The sequence below is a fragment of the Alligator mississippiensis genome, chromosome 3, assembly GCF_030867095.1.
Source record: "Alligator mississippiensis isolate rAllMis1 chromosome 3, rAllMis1, whole genome shotgun sequence".
NCBI classification, from domain to species: Eukaryota; Metazoa; Chordata; order Crocodylia; family Alligatoridae; genus Alligator; species Alligator mississippiensis.
The window spans coordinates 63,358,939-63,382,970 of record NC_081826.1 but is presented as its reverse complement, the minus strand read 5'-3'; the positions used below and the strand labels follow the sequence as shown (position 1 = coordinate 63,382,970).

Below are 24,032 nucleotides of genomic sequence, written 5' to 3'. Positions count from 1 at the left end.
GGGAGGTGATGCATTCTGGGCATGTTTTCTTTTTTTCCTGTGAGAACATACTGTGCTGCTTTCAAAGCAGTTTTGCTGTCCCTCCACTAACTTTGCAGGATTCTGAAACGATGTTCACATGCTGACACATTGGATGTATCAGTCAGGGTGCCAAGCAGGGCAACAGCATCAGGATGCTAGCAATAGCATTAGGAGGGAATTGGTGAGATATTTGATACCCTGCTTTATATTTTTCTTTCTTTTTTTTTTTTTTTAGCTGTAGGGGTCGGGGGAACTCTAAATCTTCATAAGGAATTTGAGATCTGTTGAAGGAAGAATTCTTCCCACTATCTCTAATTCTTCAGGCTGACCCTTTTAACCTCCTCCTTGTGCTTCCTCTGTGCACTCTCTTCTTCTTTCAGTTGACCTAATTCAGGATTTGAAACAGTCACTGGGTGAAATGCAAGTGAATTAACCCATTACAACATTCTACAAGAGAACATGTATTGAGACCACGAAGCGGCAACTCACCTTAAGTTGATGAAATACAGACTTCAGTGCCTGTGTTTCTTTGTCACTTCCTGGAACAAGCCGTATTACTTTATCACTGTTGATAAAATAACATTGAATTTAAGCTTTAATGACTCTTTTCAACAACAAGATGCAGCAGTAAATATAGCTATGTAAAGAACATTTCATTATGTCTCTTTAAGCACTATTAAAATGACAAGTGATTTACAAATCTGCTTTCAAACCTGATCTCACTTAACTCTGCCCTTCCCTATAAGTAAGCTGATTAATTATAGGTACAGATAAGGACACCTATTATTAAAATTGTCCATCACTACTCATTATAGGGACTGTTTTTTCAGTTACTTCAAATTTTAACCCTTCAAAGTTAAGCCCTGAGCTTGATTCCCTCTCCCTCTTTTCACTCAAAAATTTCAGCAAAAGTGTTTCAATTGTTTAAGAGAACAAGAAACAAAGGGAAGATACACATCAAAATTCTGACAGCCTTTAAAAAACTGGTGGAGAAGAGACTTGGAATTTGGCAGAAGTGTTGGCTTCATAACAGATGTACCTTTTGCTATTTCTGAGAGAGTCTCTGCTCAAATTTTGCCAAGTCAAAAGCCTTTGACAAAAAATAATAGTTCATATCAGCAGAGACCTAGATTTGAGAAGCTTACTTTCCTAGACATTCCATCTTTCCTGAGCAGGGCTCCGCCTGCAGTGGCAGCTCTGGGTTGCTACAGGGCGTGCCAATGGGCATCTGAACTGAGAGCAGGAGAAAAATCACTCTTGTTCTATGAAAACCTTAGTGAGACTAGGCAGGAAGGTGGAGGAAGTTGCTTGATTTGAATGAAGAGGGGATCTGCAAGCAGGAAGAGGATGTAGACTGGAACAAGAATCTTGGCCTGCTTTAGGTTAGCTGGATGGGTACATGATGGATATAACAATAACCTTCAGAACCAATTCTTGCTGAGACTTTTGGCACTCCTCCACAGCTAGCAGCTCTAAAGCTGGACAGGTGCAGAGATAGTTGTGTCTTTGGACTCCTAAAATGCTCTGTTTTATGTTGGCCTCTGGATTACGGGTGCCTCATGCAAGTGTCTGGCTATAGGATTATCCTCCTGCTGTGTGCTTCTCCAGCTTCTTTTGGGGAGAAGAGAATTCCTCCCCCTATGAATACTTCCAGTGTTGACTTGGATTTTCATGACTTAAATTGACGCATTCTTCCCTGTGCAACCCAGGTGGTATACTCCAAGAGGTACTCCCTCTCCAATTGCAGGGATCAAAGCAGGTGCACAAGTGCTGTGGGAGGTGTAGGGACTCTCCTCTGCCTATAAAGAAGAGCCAGACCACCACTGGGGACTTAACCATATACCTTTTAATGAGAGAACAATACTGGGAACATAACCAGTATAAACCAGGGGGTATAGGGGACACTACAATGCCCTGAGGGGGCAGGATTCAACACAGGTTAGACACTTACAATCACAGGCATAGCCACGCAGTTGACAATAGACAGGGTTAACCAAAATGTAAAACACAAACAGCAGAACAAACAATACTGGTTGGCGAAATATAAACGGCACAAAATACAAAATGTCAAATGACAAGTAATATAGGGCCTAGGTACCTGGAGGGGGAGAAAGGGGGGAAAACACAATGACCCCTTTCCACTGCAAGAAGAATTCCTCCCTGTTAGCTCACTCACCCCAAGTCACAACTTGAACTCAGATCTCCCACATGGCAAGCAGAAACTCTGCCACACAGCCACCAGTGATGGCACTGCTCCAGGCTGCTAGGGGTCTTGACTTTCCCATAGCTCCAGCCTCATGTCAAGTTGCCTGGCCTCTTATTGGAGGAGCTGGAAGCAGGGCTGGGAACCTCTCAGGTTGCTGCTCAGATCCTTGCTGGAGCTGGGATGTCTCTGCTGCTGGCCGTAGCCTCTTGTAGGGGATCCTGGAGCCCAGCGGGGAGCCTCTCCTGCCGGCCACACACAGCGCTGCTGAGGGTCCAACTGCTGCCTGCAGGTCCCACTCCTTCAGGCTCTTCTGGAGCAACTGCTCCTGCCCTGCTAGCTCAGCTCTTTGCCAGTTCTTTGAAGCTCCTTCTTGGTGGTCCCTCACTGGTCTTTCCTGAGTCAGCTGCGCTGCCCCTTTTATCCCCCTCCAGGTGACCTGCAGGGCCAATCAGGGGACATGGAGGGTGAGTCTCTGGGGCCTGATTGGTGAGGAAAAGGAATCCCAAGTCCTCCAATCATCTTTTGCCCTTCAAAACCTCTGGGCTAAGTCACTGCCAGCCAGCCCGTCACATCTGTTTCACTTCTGCCCAGAGGAGAGGATCAGTTTAGCAGTAGTAAAATTGAAGAGTGCTGTTCTTCACAAATTGATACAATTTGGAAACTCTATTAGTGCCAGTTAGTGCTGGAATTGCCCCCTGACTTGGAGAATCAGTGCTCCGTAAGTCTGTTTGCAAAGTTAGTTTGTATTCATCAGGACAAGCAATGTCTCCTTAAAAAGCAAACAAACAGCAAAACAGCTTCATTTGGCAGAAGTTGGTGTAGGACTCCACAGCCTAGAACAAGTTTTCCTTTTACAATTGGTGAGAAGCCGTACAAAAAATTCAAGCTATGATTTAGTAGGATGAGTTTGAGTTTGTGTAAACACAATTGAAAGCATTTGCCGACACCCTTCTAAGCAAACAGCAGTACACAGGGTGTATTAAACAAAATGACCAGAAGAGACTGGTGGATGAGGCACAGTAGCCAGACCTTGACATCCGTGGGGATTGCTCTGTTACTAAGCAAAATGAATAGCTAGCTCTGTTAGTGGGCACCAGCACAGACCACTTTTTTAAAACAGTAGTGAATGCCACAGCTGCTTCTGGCCAGTATTTTCCTCCCCTATGCTGTTGCAGCAGAGAAAAGGAGAGAGAGAAATTCTTGGTTTGCTGGTTGCTCATCTTTGAACATACTAGGAAGATTCATTGATGCATTTCTGCATAATATATGTACCTTTTAATAGGGTTGGAAATACAGTACTCCCCTTTTCTACTAAAGAGACTTTATTAATGTAAATTCTTGAGGAATTTCCTTACTTCTTGAGGAAAAACCCTGGCTGGGGTAGAAGGGCAGTACGAGGATTTGTTTTTATGTTAGGGGTTTTATTTGTCTGATAAACTCTCCCCCATATCATTCTAAAATTATACAGCCATTTCTAGTACTTTAGATACAGTTTAAAGAATAGCATGTTACAGTTCAAATGATTATAGAGAAAATCAGGGAGAAAAAGCCACTTTAAAGCATTTGTTCCCTAAAGACAGCTTGAAAAACTGTTACTTCAGAATGACTTTCCTCTATGTAACTACTAGTCCACACAACTGATCAAGCAAGGTAAGGTGCTAACAAACTGAAGAATACATATGAAAAGTTATTCATAGTATGGGAGCTTCTAAGGCTGTAGCTCTCAGCCTCACTGGATTCAAGGCAGTCTTCAGAAACAGCCTGCCATCCCATCCTTCTCTCAGCTCTGCAACCTAAGTGGCATCTAGCCACACATAAGCAGAGGAGAGAGAGAAAAAAGAAACGCCCCCCTCTCCACCCTCCCTCCATACCTGCCCCATCAACAAAATCCAACAATTAACAAAGCATATAAGAGTACAACAGACAAAATATGCAGGAAAGAAGAATAAAAGGAAGCAAACCAAAGGAGAGGGCAGAGGAAACAAACAAGAGGAGTGCTGGGACTATCTGTGTAAGAGCATGACATGAAGATAAAATTGCTGGCTCTGTACAGTAAAACAGATAAGGGCAAGTGTTTGTTTTTTGTAACTCTTCTGCAACTGCTTCGCTCACCACGGCCTTGAAGATAACAAAAAAAAAAAATATATATACAAAGTAGATTTCCAGGTACAAGGAGGAGGTTTGTGAACTAACCTCACCTCCCTCATAATTCCCATCCTGATTACAGCAAAGAAATAATGAAATAATATTATAGCCGCTTTTCATGCTAATTTCACTATATGATCACGTGAGTTATAAGCGACTGTTAAAAAATATATAAGCCTCGTGATTTTGCTCTTGGGGGGGGACCCCTTCCAAGTGCTTGAAAAATCCATGTCACTTTGAAACTCCCCCACAGCTGTAGTTTCTTTTAAATAAAAGCTTCTGCTGACCTAACCCAAAAATACTCTGTGTGTGTTTCCACGACAATTCCTGGTGCCGTGACTCGGATCCAGAACACAGGCTGAGGAAGGAGGACCGCAGGCTACCCCCCCCGAACCCTGAGGTGCCAAACTTGAGAGGTAAGAAACCTAAGTCAAAATCTCTATTGGGGTTTCGGAAAAAGGACTGCCTGTAGGCTCCCAACTTGGCCATGGTAACTGGATCTGAACCTTGTTAAAACAGGTCAGTCTGAACCTTACTGCCGGCTAAAATTTTCTGTCTGATAAAGGATCCCATTTTGTGTCTGATAACGTACGTTTTAGGGAGAAACTGTTTGAGACACCTTCATCCAACAACACATCGGGCTTATAGTTAATTAACTAAGGCGGTGTGGGATAGGAGGTCTGGCTGACTGAATAAATGTGCATGTGTGTGTGTATTTAGAAATATGAGCCATTGACCAGGACTGAGACTACGGTTGGGCTCAGCCGCCCCAATTCTGCCTGACAGGGCAGTTTTGAAAGCAAGGGGGCCCAACTGGAACCTCGTGACCCAGTGGACAGGGCTTATTAAATGAATGTGTGTGTGTATTTAAAAATATGAGCCACTGACCAGGATTGAGACTACGGTTAAATTCAGCCGCCCCAATTCTGCCTAACAGGGCAGTTTTAAAAACAAGGGGACCCAACTGGAACCTCGTGACCCAGTGGACAGGGCGTCTGAGTGATTTTGTCTTTTCCAAACCCCTTGTCCCAGTAGCTTCTGCCAAAAGCAGGAGTGAAAGGATCCCTCTAGTGTTTCCCTCCCCATTTCCATTTTATGAGCCGGTGTCGGGTCAAAAGCCTTTTGTCTGGGCAGTAAAAAACTGCGGGGCAAGGCACTGAGCAGCCCGGACATCCTAAATAAGCCTCTCCTACATCTCCCTGTGTGACTAAAAATGGGAACAAGTCAGTCTAAACAGGTTCCTGTCCCCCCTAAGGGGACTCCGGCGTACCTTATGTACACACACTATTCTCCCGAGACTTACAAATACCTGGATAAGTGTAACTGATATACTAGAGATGATCCTGTGAAACATTTTCCACAGGAAGGAACATTTGATCAGGATAAAATAGTACACTTGAGAGGGGCATTAGAGTCCCGTGGATCCAAAACACCACAAAACCAGTGGGATGCGTTCTTTTATTGGTATGATAAAATGTCCAAAAGGCGGACAGAATCTCAAACTAGGAGCCTAAAAGACTCTCAAAAAAAATTAAAACAGCAGTTAAAAGCTGTTCGGAAAAAATTGGCTGCTCCCCCAAATTACACGCTGGCCACCGCTCCGATGTATCCAGCATTGCCCGGGGCGCCCCCACCACCGGAGCCAGCAGAAGATATCCTTGACCTTTGTTCAAACCCTGCTCTCCTGGGACTCCCACATCAACAACAACCGGTTCAACATCAGGCTGCAGCCCAGGCTAGTGACCCATTAGCTGAAGCTCCTTCAGTAAATCCATCCACGGAGCGTAATAGTCCGGACTCATCCACCATATCTGCCACTCAATCATCACCAGTGTGACAATTTACTCCTGGGTCACAACCCACCACAGGTGTATTTAAAAGAATGAAAATAGGCATAAAAAGATCTCCCATCAATCTGAGATCCCAAACTGCACAAGTTTACCCCCTAAGACAAATGCCAGGCATTGGCACCAATGGACAAAATATAATAACTGTACATGCACCCTGGACTCCAGGTAATCTCTACAATTTAACTCAAAAGTTCCCAAAAATCAAAAAAGACCCAAAAAAATTTCAGAAAAAATTACAGACTGTTATAAATTGTTATAACCCAACATGGGCTGACATTAATCAGCTCATGCGATCCATTTTGCCCAAGAAAACTATGCTACGTCTGTACGCTGACTGTACTTGGCCAGATCAAAACCCAGGGATTGGCCAAGACTTTATTGACAAGAGAAATGCTTTGGTTCAGGCAGTTCTCACAATTTGCCCAAAAAAGGCAGACTGGACCAAAATAAATTCCTATAAACAAAACAAAAATAAACACCCCAGTGACTATTTAGAATGCCTCAAACAGACATTTAAACGATACTCAGGAATGGATAACCCAGTCGAAAATGCTAAACAAGCAATAGTGGCAGCATTCGTCCAGGGACTTAACCCTAAAATTGCTGAGAAAATTAAAACAATAATTATTGGCTGAGAAACTAAAGATTTGACCGAAGTCCTTGCTGCGGCTAACCATTTTCATAACAAATTAAAACGGTCTAAAGACAGTGCCGAGTTTAAGTTAATGGCCTTACAGATTTCTCAGTTGCAGGGTCCAGATAGAGGAAGGGGACGAGGACGGGAAAGGGGAGGCCCGGGTAGATTCAGGGAAAGAGATAGATCCTTGAGCCCACAAAACCCAGGCTATGGAAACCAATGTCATTATTGCAAGCAAGAAGGACATTGGAAATCAGAATGCCCCAACCGCCCCGGCCAAGGACCCAGACCCCAGCCCCCACCTCCACTTCCTGTCAATTTTCCCAGTGTTAAATAGGACAGCCTGAGGGACAGTGACATCATTGCTCCTTTGCTTGCTACTGACCAATCTGGTCCGTTTGTTGAATGCCTTATTTCTGATAAACCTGTCTCCTGTCTTGTCGACACAGGAGCGTCCCGCTCTACGCTAAAGGCTGCTGAGTTTCCTTTTCTACCTTATTCTCCTAAAACTATAAATGCTGTCGGTATAGGCGGACAACCTATCCCACATCCCGTCTCTGAACCTGTCTCCATCTCTATTGGCCCTTTGTCTAAAAATCATGCCTTTCTTCTTAGCCCCTGTGCACCTGTCAACCTTCTTGATAAAGATTTGCTGTATAAACTGGGATGCGTGATTTATTATAGCCCAGATGGTGTTTACCTTGAGGTACCGAAACATAAAAAAACCGAGCTTGTGGCTTTGCTAACCCAGGAGTACTCTGATCCTGACACTTCCTACTTGCAAGAGGAACTGTTGACACGAGTACCTCCACAGCTGTGGTCCACCCATGCGAATGAAGTGGGGCACATGCTGAGTGCTAAACCAGTGCATACCATCCTGAACCCTGCCAAGCCACTTCCTCGTGTCCCACAGTACCCCATCTCAAAGGAAGCTAAGAAAGGGATCAAGCCTGTCGTTTCCTCACTCCTTGAGCAAGGGATTATTATCCCAATACGCTCCCCTTACAACACACCTATCCTACCTGTTAAAAAACCTGGTAAAGATACATATCGCTTTGTGCAAGATCTTTGAGCTGTAAATGCTGCTGTTTTACCCGCTTTCCCCGTGGTCCCTAACCCTGCCACTATTCTTTCCTGTATCCCTTCAGATGCTACATATTTCACAGTAGTGGATCTTTGTTCTGCTTTTTTCTCTATCCCCGTTCATAAGGATAGCCAGTATCTGTTTACATTTACTTATCAGGGATTTCAATATACCTGGACAAGACTCCCTCAGGGATATACAAAGTCCCCAACCCTGTTTTCCCAGATCCTAAAAAAAGATTTGGATCCTATCACGTTCAAAGGGGGGTCCACCCTTGTTCAGTACGTTGATAATCTATTGTTAGCCTCACCCACTTTAGAGGCCTGTGAACAAGGTACTTTGACACTCCTCACAGCTTTAGCTCAAAAAGGCCACAAGGCCTCAAAATCTAAATTGCAGCTCTGCAAGTCTAAGGTACATTATTTAGGGCATAATATCTCAACAGGAAAACGACACCTTTCCCCTAGTAGAGTTGAAGCTATCCTCAACATTCCCAAACCTATGACTAAAAAACAGATGAGGGGATTCTTAGGTACAATGGGTTATTATAGACAGTGGATCCTGGGTTATGCTGCTTTTGCAAAACCCTTGCAAGCATTCACTCATGATACCACCCCGGAACCCCTCCCTTAGACTCCTAAAGCCAAACAAGCATTTGTGGCCCTTAAGCAAGCCCTCACTCTTGCTCCCGCTCTTGGACTTCCTAATTATAAAAAACCCTTTACCTTATTTTGTCATGAACGGGAAAAAATCGCTTTAAAAGTACTCACTCAGCTACATGGTAAAAAGCATCGCCCAGTTGCATATTACAGCTCTGCCCTTGATCCCGTAGCTGTGAGACTTCCTCCTTGCCTCCGTTCACTTACAGCTGCTGCCTTGTTGGTTAAAAAGGCAGATTCTCTAGTTTTGGGACACTCTTTAACCATTGCAGTTCCACATGCTGTGATGGCCCTTCTGCTCAAGGGCAAAACTCAACACATTTCCAATTCCCGTCTTACTAAATATAAAAAACTTCTACTGTCAGCTACAAATATAACCTTAAATCGTTGTTCAATTCTAAATCCTGCGTCACTTCTGCCTATTGCCTCTGATGGTGAGCCTCATGATTGCCTGTCTATCACAACTCAATTGTTAACCCCTCAAACTGACCTCAAGGACATTCCTATCCCGAACTCTGACCTTGTTTTGTTTGTTGATGGTTCCTGTCTTAGAAATGATGCAGGCAAATTAGTTGCGGGATATGCAGTATGCACTCAGTATGCTGTTTTGGAAGCCTATTCTTTACCCCAAGCTCATTCTGCTCAAGTTGCTAAACTCATTGCTTTAACACGTGCTTGCATTCTTACAAAAAATCAAACCACAACCATTTATACTGACTCTAAATATGCTTTTGGTGTTGTTCATGATTTTGGACAAATCTGAAAACAAAGAGGGTTCCTCACTTCATCAGGAACCCAAATCAGTCATGGTTGTTATATAAAAGCGCTCTTAAAAGCTGTTCAATTGCCTCTTGCTATTGCTATTGTTAAATATAAAGCTCATAAAAAACCCTTTGATGATGTCACACGAAAAAATGATCTGGCAGACCGTTCTGCCAGAAATGCGGCCCTTTCTGGCCCACAGGCTCCTAACTCTGTTTTTGTTTGTTTTTCAGCAGACCAGTCTCCTTTGGCTAGCCTTTCAAGTCTGGCCCTTCTTCAAAATCAGGCCCCCCCCCAAAAAATAAATGACTGGCTGCGTGCAGGATGTTCACTGCACCCCGACTCTCTCTGGCGCTCCCCGGACGGCCGCCTGGTGGCGCCTAGAGAGCTTTTGCCACATCTTGCTCGTTTAACCCACTCTGTGGCCCATACGAGCAAAGGAAAAATGATTGCTACAGTACAAAAAAATTGGTTTGCCCCAAATTTTCCTTCCATGGCACAACAGTACTATAGCTCCTGTCCCATCTGCTTAGCTCACAACATTGGACAACGGGTAAAAACGACACCCACAGCCCATCCCCCTCCATGGGGACCGTTTATAAATCTACAAATTGATTTCGTGCAGCTACCTAAGTGCTGTTCTTATAAATACATTCTTGTTATTATTGATGTGTTCTCTGGATGAATAAAAGCCTACCCATGTGTACATGCTGATTCCATCACTTTAGCAAAAAAATTGCTCAAAAAATTCATCCCTAGATTTAGATTGCCCCTCACAATAGATAGTGACCGTGACACCCATTTCACAAGACAGATAATAAAAAACATCTGCCAAGCACTCAACATACAACAGCACCTACACTGTAGTTATCATCCACAATCAAGTGGTGCTATAAAACATAAAAACTCTGATTTAAAAACGCGCATTTCAAAGATTTGTGCTAAAACAGGTCTCAAATGGCCTGATGCACTGCCCATTGCTCTTATGCACATTAAAAACACTATTAACAGAAAACATGGCCTAACCCCTTATAAAATACTCATGGCACGACCCATGAGGATGCCAGCTACACCACCTGTTGCCCCTCACCAAACAGACCTACAATTAACTGATAAAACTATACTAAATTATTGCAAGGCATTAATAAAGTATGCCAAGTCTGTTCATTCACAGGTCCAAAAAGCCTTACCTCAACCACCGGATGTTCCCTGTCACAACCTCGAACCAGGGGATTGGATCTACATAAAGGTCTATCAACAAAAAAACACACTTCAACCCAGATAAAAAGGACCTTTCCAGATACTTCTGACCACTAATTCTGCTGTTTGTTGCCAAGGTCACCAAACGTGAACTCACGCCTCGCACTATAAGAAGGTATCACCTCCATTGGACCCCGAAACAGCTGTATTCCAACCAAGGTTGGGATCTTTCCCTGAGGCCAAAGACAAAGACCCTCAGGACCTCACTCAGGCAAGTGAGGAGCATCAGGGTGCAAGTGCTAATAACCTCTCCCCTACACCCAACACCTCAGCCCAGCCGGATTCATCAGTTAAAAAACGAAGATATCATCTTCGGCCTTGAAGAAAGTGAATGCTCCCATTCAAAAGATCACCACCTCGATCAAGACCAAGAGCCGACATTATCAGTCCTTTAAATAACTTGAGCCCAGAGGACAAAAAAAGACTTTGGCTGCCATCCTGGGTTTGGCTGGTAGTGTTCTTTTTCTTACTGGTGCTGGTTATGTTTGTTGTTAAGATTCTTTGTCCCTCCTGTATCTAAAAATGGCACTGATATCCTTATATATCACACTTGGATATCTCAGTATCACCCAAGGGGGGTGGGAAAAAAATTTATATTTACAGATCTCCCATGCGGTGGCTCAAGCTAAAAATAAAAGTGACTGCTGGATATGCTCTCACAGCCCAGCACACCTACACCAAGAAATCCCAATGATCAAAGTACCAATATCCCTCCAGCAATGGGGAACAATAAACAGCGGCTTCGTTAGACTCTACTCGTTAGCTGCCCATCGGTCCGCTCCTAAAAAATGGAGGGCCGCCCCTGCTAACTAAATAATCTCCCCAAGAGTAGAGGCGCCTTTCTGTTACAGATCCAACAACACCGGAGCTTATAATAAAGCCACACCTGTAGGACACTACCCTCATTGCCTAACTACTCTAGATTATAGCCCTAATAACACCAGTAAAATCCTGTTGGGTAACGTACCCTCTCTCAATTATACAGGGTTCACGGTCTACAACTTTTCTAAAGAACCTCATGTTGCTCTCATTACAAACAGATCGGAATTTTACATTCACTCCAATTTTACTTCTTATAATATATCTCGGTCCAGCAGAATAACAGCTAAACGTGGACCGTCCTATACGATGCATATCAATCAAAAGTGCTGAATAGGGCACAACAACTGTCGAGATTTAAATACCCTTTCTGCCCCAGGCCTTTACTGGCTCTGTGGAAACAGGGCTCATAAAATCTTGCCCTGGAATTGGGTGGGGGCATACACTCTTAGACGTATTATCCCTGGGTTCAAAATACATAGTGCAATATATCTAAAACAAATAAAAAATTTCAACCATCACATAAAAACGGCGGTTAACCCCTTAGCTACCAGAAACACAGGGTTCCATCGATTTGTGAAAACCTTCATACCGTGGCTTGGAATAAAAAAATTAAAACTAGCCATAATTAACATTTCAGCCACAATGAAAGCTATAAAAAATGCCACTGCGGATACAATTCAGGCTCTACAAAAAGAGATCTCCCAGATCTCACAAATAACTATACAACACCGCATAGCCCTAGATTACCTATTGGTATCCCAGAGAGGAATATGTGCCTTAATAAACTCCACCTGTTGTGTCTATGTCAATCAGGACATGCGAATCAAAACTGACATTCACAAAATCCAAAATCAGTTAAGGGTCCTACATCAAGTGGCCTCAAAAAATACTGACTGGGGTCTAAAAAAATGTGGTCTTGGCTAACCTCCTGGCTCCCAGATTTCGGGGCCCTTGGCAAAAAAATCCTGTATAAAATATTGTTTGTCTTGATAGTTCTGATAATGTTCTATGTCTTAATACAACTGATCCTCTGCTGCATAAAAGCCAACAGGAAAAGCTTTAACAAGACAAGAAAACCCACAACAGAGTCTAAAATAATGGTGTTACAAAAGTGTAAACAGATTAAAAAAACCCATAAAAGGCTACATGATGAAATAGAGGGGCTCATAAAAATAAAAATTTAAGGCTAAAGTGAGACTAAATAGTCTCAAAGGGGGGGGGCTGTGGAATCAGAAAAAATATATGCCTTAAACTTTGATTAGGTTTTAGTTATAAGATGACATAACCGCTTTGTATAAAATTGCTGGCTCTGTACAGTAAAACAGATAAGGGCAAGTGTTTGTTCTTTGTAACTCTTCTGCAACTGCTTCGCTCACCGCGGCCTTGAAGATAACAAAAAAAAAAAAAATATATATACAAAGTAGATTTCCAGGTACAAGAAGGAAGTTTGTGAACTAACCTCACCTCCCTCATAATTCCCATCCTGATTACAGCAAAAAAATAATGAAATAACATTATAGCCGCTTTTCATGCTAATTTCACTATATGATCACGTGAGTTATAAGCGACTGTTAAAAAATATATAAGCCTCCTGATTTTGCTCTTGGGGGGGGACCCCTTCCAAGTGCTTAAAAAATCCATGTCACTTTAAAACTCCCCCTACAGCTGTAGTTTCTTTTAAATAAAAGCTTCTGCTGACCTAACCCAAAAATACTCTGTGTGTGTTTCCACGACAGGGAGAATCTTAAAAAATGTAGGAACCCTTCCAATTGTCTGCTTAAACAAAGCAGTATACACCAGTGATGCATGACATTTTGGTTCTGTGGACCTGATCAGTGGCACAAGTTCCACAGGCCAGATTGGACCCCATGTGCCAGGATCAGGCCCTGCACTGCTTCCACCCACCCCTGTACACCTGGATTGGGCCCCAAGCTTCCTCCATCTAGTCCCTATGTGCTCAGTTTGAGCTTCATGCTATCGCCACCTGACCCTGTGTGTTCAAATTGGGCCAGTGCTGCCCCTGCCCTGCACACCCAGATTGGGCCCTGTGCCACATGGTCTAGTTTGTAAGACCATGCTATTTGGTCTATGGGGCTTCATGCAAGTCTGGAAATCTGGCAGCAGGGGAGTGGCAATTAACACTGCTACCATTCCCCTACTGCCAATTTTGAACCTGTGGGGAGCCCTGTAGGCTGGATGACACTGCTCTGGGGGCTGGATCTGGCCCGTGGGCCAGGGGTCGAGAATCCCTGATATATAGTAACTTTTATTTAATTCCTGAAGCAGGCACAATTAACATGTTTGCATTAAATATTGATAATTTTCTGGCTTGAGTGTAATGTTCATTTTTTTAAATTAACTATTCCAAGCATGCCCACATTCATTGTACCAAGAAACCATCATTGCAAAAGCTGTTAGTATTAGGGGTGATGTGTAGGGGGTGCACACAGGTGCACGTCCACCCCCTGAGTGTGGCGGTGCACTCCCTATAAAAAGGCACCTTAAGTGGTAGCCACCCCACCGTTAACACTGCCGGCGACGTCTGCAGGTGGTCCGTGATCGCCACTAGCCATCACCGATGCTGCTGGCGATGCCTGCGGGTGGTCTCTGACCCCCGGTTTTGGTGCTCACTATCCCCCTCCACACCGCCGTCAGCACCGGTGGCATCTGCAGGAGTTTCCCTGCTTAACACCACCGAGCTCCCACCACCGCTGCCGTGCTCCCGCCACCGACAGTGCAGCCGTGCCCCCTAGCCACCGGGGGCACATGCCATTCATGATTAGTATAGTGGCAGCTGCATTTCAACTTGATGTCTTTATTTGTAGGGGTTCATAAATTTTGCAGATCAACTGTTTATTTTTCCATGTCACAAATCTACAAAGAAACTTTGTGGCTTTCTAAGTTTTTAAAAGTTTTTTTCAAAATCGGTCCAGCTAATTTCCAATTCCATGCACATAGCCAAACAGCAGCAACAGTAATTCTAGCTGCAATTTACTTTATATTCTATTCATATTAACTTGTTTCTTGATTTTACTTAGATCTAAGTCACATGCCAAGTTTGAAGGAAATTAACTTGAAAATATTGGAATTAAGAGCATAATTTTGAGGAAGCAGGTATATGGCTTCAGTAGGCTGTTCTGCAGATCTAGGTTTAGGTTCATTCTTCACAAAGAACTTCCTGAGGGCCTTGGTCAGATCACTAAGGGTCCTTTCATTTCAAGTGCAAAAATGACATGTGTGCAGCTATGAAACTATAATTTTTAGCAATTATGCAGAGTTTGGGACTCCTTTTTGCCACAGGATGAATAGAATTGTGCTGTGCATGTACCTGCTTGAGGTAAAATGGAGGAGGCCCTGCTAATGTTTTAGCTCATGAGCTTAGTGGTTAGGGCATATTCCTCTAGTCCTCCTTTATCCGGAGCAGGCTTAAGCCTGCATCTCCTACTTGACAGCAAACTGCTGAGGTTATACTGTGCATTGCACAACTACCTTTCCAGCCCTGTTGAAGTTGGCCCACTGCATCTTGCATTTGCTATTTATTGGCTAACATGGATAAACAACACTAGGGAAGTTTCATTGGAAGCCAGGGACCCCTGTTAGAACCCCTACCTTTCCAGGCAACGTCCACCTCACCAAACCATATACTCTCTTGCCATTTTCTCTTGGCCTTGTACAACTTCCCCTCTTGGATGTCCAGTCTGTCCATGCTGGGGTTTTTTGTAACTTTATTAATTAAGGAATCTAACCCATCAAGTAAAAAAGATTAACATCAAAGATGCACCCAATCCTCCAAAACATACACAAAAGCAGCAATTCATCTTATCAACACCAGTACCACAACCCAAATCAACATTCATAGAAGTCCCATGCCCTGCTTCAGTCTCTGACAACTCCCTCATATCTCCCTTGATGTTAAGCCCCCATGCTTCCTCATCTCCACACAATTCACCCTTTACTTTTCCCTAGAATTCTGCACAACACAAATCCCATTACCTTCTATTCATTTCTGCTTTTTCAATTTTGAAATTTATTCTAAATTTATTCTTAAGTTTTAGCTCAATGGACTTGCACTTCACTGTTCAAAAAAGTTTCTTAAGTTTTCTGATTTGGAGGTAGGAGAAGATTCCTTTTTTCGCAAGTTCCAAAAAATTCCACCAGATTTCCAAGTAATGATTTTTGCCTTCTCCCCTGTAGGTAGGGCAACTTTTCCATTACTAAAACTTTCTAAACTTTTTGAAAACAGATTTTAGGGGTGTAATTTCTCTTCAAGGCTTTTATAACTGTAATTCTTGCAGGAAACAGAAGGTGAGCATGGGCAGATCTAGGATTTTGAATAGGGGGGTGCAGATGGCTGGGCACACCATTACATATAATGCAACAGACATCTTTCTCCTATTAAAGACAAACTAGAAGCTTTACTAATATAGTAGGGGGCTAGCACTATATTATTCAGTTTAAGTCTGAAGCAAAAAGCATATATTACTATTGGAATGTGTACACATTTTCTGGAGCAGGGCTGCTCAACCTCTGGCCTGCTGGCCAGATGTGGCCTGCAGAGCCATGGCATCTGGCCTGCAGTGCTCCCCATGGGTCAGGACATTTGGTGGCAGTAGGAACATTGGCAATACTGATACTTTACACTGCTGCCAAATTTCCAAGGCCCCTGCATAGCCAGTTTGGATACAGGCCACACCCACTCATGCCTGCACGCCTGGCTTGGATTCAGGCCAGGCTCCCCCTCCCTTGTGAGGCTGGGTTGGGGCCAAGCCATGCTCCCATCCCCTGGAGGCTGGTTGGGGGCTGGGCCATGGGCCCCTCCCCACCATGTGGCCATGACATACACCCATTCTCCCCAATTCTCTGGATTGCAGCCAGGCTGTCCCCCATCCCTCCTCCCCCCCCCACTGCCCACTGAGAGCTGGATCCAGACCCCAGATGAACTGGGCACTATCTATCCATCCCACCAGGGAAAAGTAGTTTGGGCACTACTGCTGTAGTCAAGTGGATCCATACTGAGTGCAATGAGGTTCTTCTGTACTGACATAAGACTGTCCCAAGAGATCATGTTTGCAGGACTGAGGCATACACTCAACAACGTTGGCAAGACGGCACTTTTACTCTCTCTGCCTCAGTTTCTTCACCTATAAACTGAAAAAAATGGACTTCACAGTGTTTTGTGAGGTTTCTTTTATGTCTCAAAAGTGAAATGAGAGCTTACACATATTTGCACTGTGAGTTGACCTATTTAAGCCTTTGACTTCAAGTTGTCTGCATGACTCCAAAGGGACTACTCACAGTATGAAACCCAACTGTATGTAGAATAAAGTTCAGGATTAGGGTTTTAATGTTTGTAATGTAGAATTGGGCAAAAATGGAAAACAAAACTAAAATATTACAATTTTGACTTTGCTTTTCATTTAGCATTTTCTGTTTTTACAAGATGAAGCATTTAAAAATATTTTGGGTCATATTAATTATCTGGTGGGAAAATGCATTTACTTTGATTGATCTCCATCAATGTTTTGTTTCGTTTTTAAAGTAAAGAGGTTTTTACTGTGTTCCAGATATAAAGTTAAGAATTGCACCATATGTGGAAATTGTGAGGTTAGCCGTATCCAATAGTAGGAGTGTGGAAGAAACTCTTGCTGCTTTTGCTAGAGATGGAGTTCATTAAGGTTGGCTGCAGTAGAGCCTGAGTAGCATTTGTTCTTGTCTGGCCCATCAAGACCCTCCTTTTTGTAAAAAATGTGTATATTTAAAGTGCTAGATTTAAATACTGGTATTACAAAATATCCTTGTGTACAGATCCTTCTGTCCACACAGGATCCTGGTTACTGGAGTTGCAGCTTGTGCAGACCAATTCTTTGGCAGGATGGAGGGATAAAGTATGATTCAGAGAGCTGGGTCTGTGTGTATTTTGGTTTGCTGTGGTTAAAAGTAAGACACTAAGCAGCTTTTTATAGTGTAAGGAGGTGAAACAGCACTATTCCAGCAGTTGGGTGCTCCACAGAGACTCCATGATAAATGGAAGGTCAGCCAGGGGAGTTTTGCTTTTGTGATATGCTGTTACTTATCAGAGTGTTTTTCTTCTTATTTATTATTTTTTATCATGGTGGTGTTTGTATAGCTGTGTAAGAAGACACATTCAGCTCAGTGGAGCTAAGACTCTAAGGCACAGAAGTTCATAGAATCATAGAAAATTAGGGTTGGAGGGGACTTCAGGAGGTCATCGTCTTGAGCCATTGATTAGTACCCATAGAGCCTGACAGTCCAGCCAGCTTTCTATCCACCTTACAGTCCATTCATCAAACCCATAGTTCCTCAGTTTGCTTGCAGGAATGCTGTGGGAGACCTTATCAAAGACCTGGCTAAAGTCAAGTATATCATGTCTACTGCTTTCCCTGCATCCACAGAGCCAGTTATCTTATTATAGAAGGCAATCAGGTTGGTCAGGCATGACTTGCCCTTGGTGAATCCATGCTAACTGTTTCTGATCGCCTTCTCCTCCTCCAAGTGCTTAGAAACGTGCATACACTTAACCACGTATGTGATTAAATTGACCTAACTGAAATGACTTATGCTAACATATAAGCATACATGTAATATATGCAAGTTTGGCACCTAACTTAAAATAAGATGTAACAAATGAATGTAGAAAATAAGCTGGTGGAGAAATGAAAGTAACAGTAATAAGATCATATAGTTAAACAAGATTGAGGTGCATAATTTAGTGGGTTGGAAGTCTTTAAACTTGATGTATGCTACTAAAATGTGACTGCACTACAGACTAGACCACCATTAGTTTTGTCTGATATTGTTTTTGAAGGTCTCATGGCATAAACAAATAAGTGGCAAAAAAATGGGATGAAATTTCCTTCCAGCAGCAGCAAACTCCACTGCCATGCTAGAGAACTATAGTTCCCAAAACACCTTGCACTTCATGACACATGCTGCCTGAGATGCTGCTTGCTGCTGCTCTTGTGTGCTGCCTAGTGGGGGAAGGATGAAAGAGGACTGCCCTGGGCATATTCTTCTCATGTTGTGCCTGGAAAATACTAATCTGCTTTCTTGCCAGTGAAGAATGAAAACTTCAGTGTTGAAAAAAAAGCCTGGCAGTTTGACTCCAGGAGATCAGTTAAATAAAACAGGATAATCAGAAGGGGGGGGAGAGGGGGGAAAATGAAATATTTTAATTTCAGTGACATTGAAAATATTTGTCTTCTGAAGATGTCTTTAGCAGCTGCATCAGAGATTTAACTGTTTTTATGAGCTGTTTCTGAATTCTTTTTTGTCTTGCAGATTAATGCTATATTATTTATCTTAGAAATCATTATCTCACCTATGCACTAATGAAGTGTAGGATTGAACTTTTGCTTGTTTCATTGTGTTAACTGTGATTCTGGCAGGGGGATCCTGGATAAAGTCATAGACCACGTCAAGACATGCAGTCATGTGCAGTTTGTGGAACTACAAACTGCACATGTGGAATGTTAAAATGTGCTCTGCATTGCAAATTTGCAGTAGGGGGGCAAAATTTGCTACTGGGATTTCCCGGTAGCAAAAAAAAGGTGCCAATAAGATAAGCAGCACAAAGTATGCGAAAATAGCATGTGCTGGGACAGAGACTTAGTCCCCCAGTGAGACACTTTGGGTCTCAGCCAGGGAGTCTCTACTGCTCCATTTGTGCCCCTGCTGCTCCAGTATGCTGGGAGCCAGGAGGAGGTGGGCAAGGGCAGTTTGCCCAATGCACAAAGTAGTGGCACAAATTTGCTAGTCTAAACATGGATCTGATTCTGTAACTGCTTGTACAGCATACAAATATGGTATTCCCATTGATCCTAGCAGAGTTCCATGGATAGATCAGTAGCACACCTGAGTCCTCTGTTCCTCAGTGCCTGCTCAGCTTCATTTCATTAAGTGATTCAAATGTAACTAAACTTGACTATTTGAACATGGCTCACTTGGAGGTATATTTGAAAATATATTGTTAGATGATTTTCAATGAATGTGTCAATCAGTCAGTTTGTAGTGTTTATTTTGACAAGGCTTAAACAAAAACCTCACAGGCGATGTTTTGACCACTGGCCATTGTCTTCCCTTCCTTAAGCACTATTTCTGAATGCTTAATGTTCCATTCCTTGGCATCCTCTCTAGCACCAAGTCCTCAGAGTAAACTATTCAATTTCTTTAAAAAAGTAGCTATTCATTGTTCCTGTCTGATACTGCTATTTTTTTTATATATAGCTTATTGATTGGTTATACGTTCTGTCTCTCTCTCATGTAGTAGCATTCAACTAACTTTTTCAATGCTGGATGGGTGAATAATGTTTTTAACCTACTGGAAAGCAACTGGTATTGGGATGTGTGAGCACATTACTCTGCATGTCAGAACCTTTAACTATTAAGATAGACCTTGGTCATGTAAATAATTAAGCATGTGCATAATTTTACTCACATGAATAGTCCCATTGAGTACTTTCACTGCCTTTAGCTGGCAAGCCAATACACTTCTGTGTCTCAATTAACCCATTAGAAATTGGGAAAAATAATACTGACCCACTTGTAATGTCTTTGAGGTTAGCAGCTGAAAAGCACATAAGAGATAAGTAGCATAAATGAGATTCTTGCCACACTTGGAAAGGTTTGGGCTCAGACATTGCAGACTTATGTATATGTGTCTATATAATCAATGGAACGGTATGGATATGTGAAACTAAGCATGTGTCTGTGTCTTAGACAGAAGTGACAACCTGTAGACTTTTAACCAGCGATGTGTTAGGTTGCTGATTTAATAAAAGATGGCTAAGATGGCTGGAATTTGTTTATTCATTTCTTACATTTGAGAGCTGGAAGTGTACTCTTTGTGAAGGGGAGCAGTAGCTTCATATGATGCTACCTGTTTCCTTAGGGCTTGGCAAACACTCAGTAGAAATGCCATAGGGGCTTTACAGAAACAAGATATTGTGGGGGCATATGGCTTGCTGATGATGGGTGGTGGAGCCAAGAAGAAAAGTGCAGTTTCATTCAACTTTTGGATATCTTTCTTATCCCCTCCAAGTCATTTACTCCTGTTGCAGGTCACATGAATAAGCAGCCACCAAGCTGGGGAAACAGCAGAAAAGCCAGTCTTGACTCAGAGCAGATGGTGAATGCCATAATTACTTTTTGCCAAAATCTACTGTGCACACATGGAAAAAATGGCCTTTATTTCCTTTTGTGAGGTTGCTGACCCTTTCTAACTGAGGGGATTGTGCATCTTTCGTTTACCTAACAATCTTTTCTTGGAAAAGCTACTTGCAGGGCTACTGTAATCGTTAGTTATAATGCTGAAAGATAGTTTGCTGAAAAAAACTTTTTTTTTCCAGAGAACCAATTTATTGTACTACAAACTCTGTGTAGCTGTTATATATTCTCTTTATCTGGCAGTTTTACCTCTGGGCTATTTATTTTATTGGCTTTTTCTGCCTTCAAGGAAACCAAACATCCTGTTTTATGATTCCAGGGATACAGTTCTTTTGGGCAATTTTTACTAAAGCTTTGCACTAACTTCACTACTCTGCATTTTAATAAGTTTCCCTGAATCTGCTGAAAACTGTTTTTTTCTCTATCCATCATTAAGTTATATTTTAAAAACAAGTATAACGAATAAGGATTACCAGGTAGTAAATCAACTGCCTGGCCTTGGTTGTGTCACTTACAACAGGAATGAAATTGATATAGCCTCTAGCAACAGCACAGCTATAAAGTTGATTTTTACCTTTGGTAAAGCACATTTCTTAATGTAAGGAGAGATTTATGTTGCATATTGAAATTAAAATTTGTTTCTTAAATTCTGTGTTCTAAAAGCAATTGGGGCCAGATTCTCAGCTGGTGTAAATGCCTAACTGCTCATTCAAGTCAATGGAGTTGTGTAGCTATAGAAACTGAGAATCTGGCTTCTAACTTTTATGCCTGCTGACATGTGCAGATGTTAATGCAGACTGTTTATTGCAAAATGTTTATTGCCCTGGAATTCAAGAGTCTATTATTGGTATTCATTTAACATTTACTTTATCTTTCATAGGCAAATACATCTCTCCACAGAAGAGCAGTAACTTTACTAATGGCTGGCTTTCTTTTTCCCCCCACAAAAATCCTGTTTTGGAGGGGGAAATATTAGATGCTTCAGATTAGGAGCTCTTTAAAAACTTGGCCCCAAAGTTTAGGATGTTAAGATCTGTGGGTAGAGGGAGAGAAAAATAAGGGTGTTGTGGATGGAGCTTCATGATTACTAGGGCAGGGTCCTTACATAGTCCTATAAAATCCAGCTAATTGTGTTTAACAAAGAAGTTGTATGCATATCCTTTGTCATTTGTTAATACGGACAGAAGCCTTTTGTGGCAAATGCTACAGTAGAGCACTTCAGCAATATCCCATGCCCAGGAACAAAAAACTCTATATTTCCATTTAGCTTACTTAGTCTTTCTTGTCTCTTTGTCCTTGTAAAAAATGTTAAAAAACCTATTTAGATTTTATAGGTGTAGCAATTATTTTGCTTTACAAAAAACCCCAACACTTTTCAAACTGTACAAGCTACTAGACAGATAGTGCACAAATAAGTTAGATTACCTGCTTTTTATTATCTTTTTATAAAGTGACTAAGATGAAGGTGTTAAAAGTCAGGCTTCCAAGTTTGCAGATACCACTAAATTGTGAGTAATAGCACATAATGAGAGGGAGCAATGCAGGCAATAACAAATAAAGGATGACAAATAAAAGTAGAGTGTGGTAAATGTAAAATGATGGACCCCACTTCATTATAACAAGGAGAAACTTCTGATAAATGGGAAGGAAAAAGAACATATGCAGGAGAAAGTCATGAATGCATTTTTTTGCAAATGAAAAACCCTGGTGACTTTTACCTGATTTTTTTTTTAAATAAATGTAGATTTTATAGAATTCAGTAACTCAGTGAATTATTATATATGTAAGTGTCTAAATTTAGGGATACAATGGATAACCATTTTAGCACTTTGACAGCAGTGGTATAAGTGTCAGTTCTTTATGGTATCCTTGAGCTATCAGATTGCGAGGCAGAGTCCAGGGTTCTGTTGTTACCTATCCTTTGTGCTTCCCTTTAGGTATCCATAAAATCCATATCATAAATACTTGTCTTCTTTGTAAGATTCTTGCAAGACTTTATAGCACGTGCCACTTTGACATCTTCTGAGGAAAGGCACCATAGCTCAAAAGTTTCCTGCATAAAATCAGAACCCAAAAGAGGAGCCCTGCATCTGGGATAGTCTTAAAACAAGCCTCAATAATTCTGTAGGACTGCAACATCTACACTGCTAGTATTACCTAACCCGCCTACTTTAAAATTAACTCCATTATGCCTACATGAATTACAATCTGCAATAGAAACATGGAACTGGAAGGAGCCACCCAGGACACTTAGTCCAGGCCATAGGTGCTGAGTACATGAGGGCCCCAAGGGCTCTGGCTCCCTTGAAGAAGAGGCAATCCTGAAATTGAAACATCAGGTCCCAGTCCTAGGCTGCATGACTCCAGGACAGCATTTGCCCCAGATTCTCAGTATTGTGCAGGGTTCTGGGTTTCCCATTCACCGTGGAAAAATGCAGGAAATGGCAGGTTTCCCTTTGCAGGCTGGGAGAGTTCCAGCCTGCAAGGGGCTGCAGGGAGCAGGATGTAGGAAGTGCCATGTGCGTGGATGCAGGCACACATATGCTCATGGTCTCAAATACAGCCCCGGGCAGCAGTGAAGAGCAGCTCCCCCAGCTGCCTGCAAGTAAGTTTAGGGAGGAGGGGCAGGTTAAGGCCCCCATGGTTAGGCAGGGAGTGGGGCAGGGGCGGTGCCTGGGGATGCTGCCCAGCCAGGGTGGTTGCATGGGGCCTGGGGCTGAGGTGGGGAGCAGGACAGAGCCACAGGCAACTTGTCCAGAGAGTGTGGGGGCTGGTTCTCTGCCTCTGTGTGCACTCTCGGGGAGGAGGGTATGAGAAGGCACATGCCCCCCAGATTTGTGCACAGGGCGGCGTGGATGAGGGCTACCTGCTGTGGGCTTAGGGCTCCCAGCCCTGCTGCCCTCCTCCCACACTAGCCACACCACTATAGCGAGGTACCCCCTGCCCACACAGCAGCAGCAGGGGAAGTGGTGTGAAGTTGTGACCCCTGCTGCTGTCATGTGGGCTGGAGGCATCTTGCCATGGCAGTGCAGGACTCCCAGGGGGAAGCACAGCAGGGCAGGGGACCCTGAGCCTGCAATGGGCAGCTTGCATCTGCCTCCACCTCCCCAGGGGCTCTGCTCAGCTTGGCTTTGCTCTTGCGGTGCTGGGGAGGGCATCACCTGAGGCACCCCCCAGCAAAAATAAAAGTCTTGACCTATGGTCCAGGCCCCTACTTATGTAGGTAACCATTTGTCCATACCAATCTCTCTTGTGTACCACAGACACAAAGCATTTTATGGAAAAACCAAATGAAGCAAACCCAACAATGCCACAGGTAAAAAGTAGGGGGTACAAATGTGCCGGATACAAATGTGCCACCACCAACACCCTGCTGCTACAGTATTACATGTCAACTGCGAGA

The 24,032-nt window shown here is 42.9% G+C and overlaps 1 protein-coding gene across 3 annotated transcripts in view; it reads right to left on the bottom strand.

The window, feature by feature from the left end:
* The window catches only part of CPA6 (carboxypeptidase A6), a 154,517-nt gene that overhangs the window by 91,417 nt on the left and 39,068 nt on the right, over positions 1 to 24,032 (bottom strand). For all 3 annotated transcript variants that reach the window (XM_019498499.2, XM_059724004.1, XM_019498498.2), the window contains exon 2: positions 511 to 586. In XM_019498499.2, coding sequence (XP_019354044.1) covers positions 511 to 586 — 76 coding nt within the window. The remainder of the gene's footprint in view (positions 1 to 510; positions 587 to 24,032) is intronic.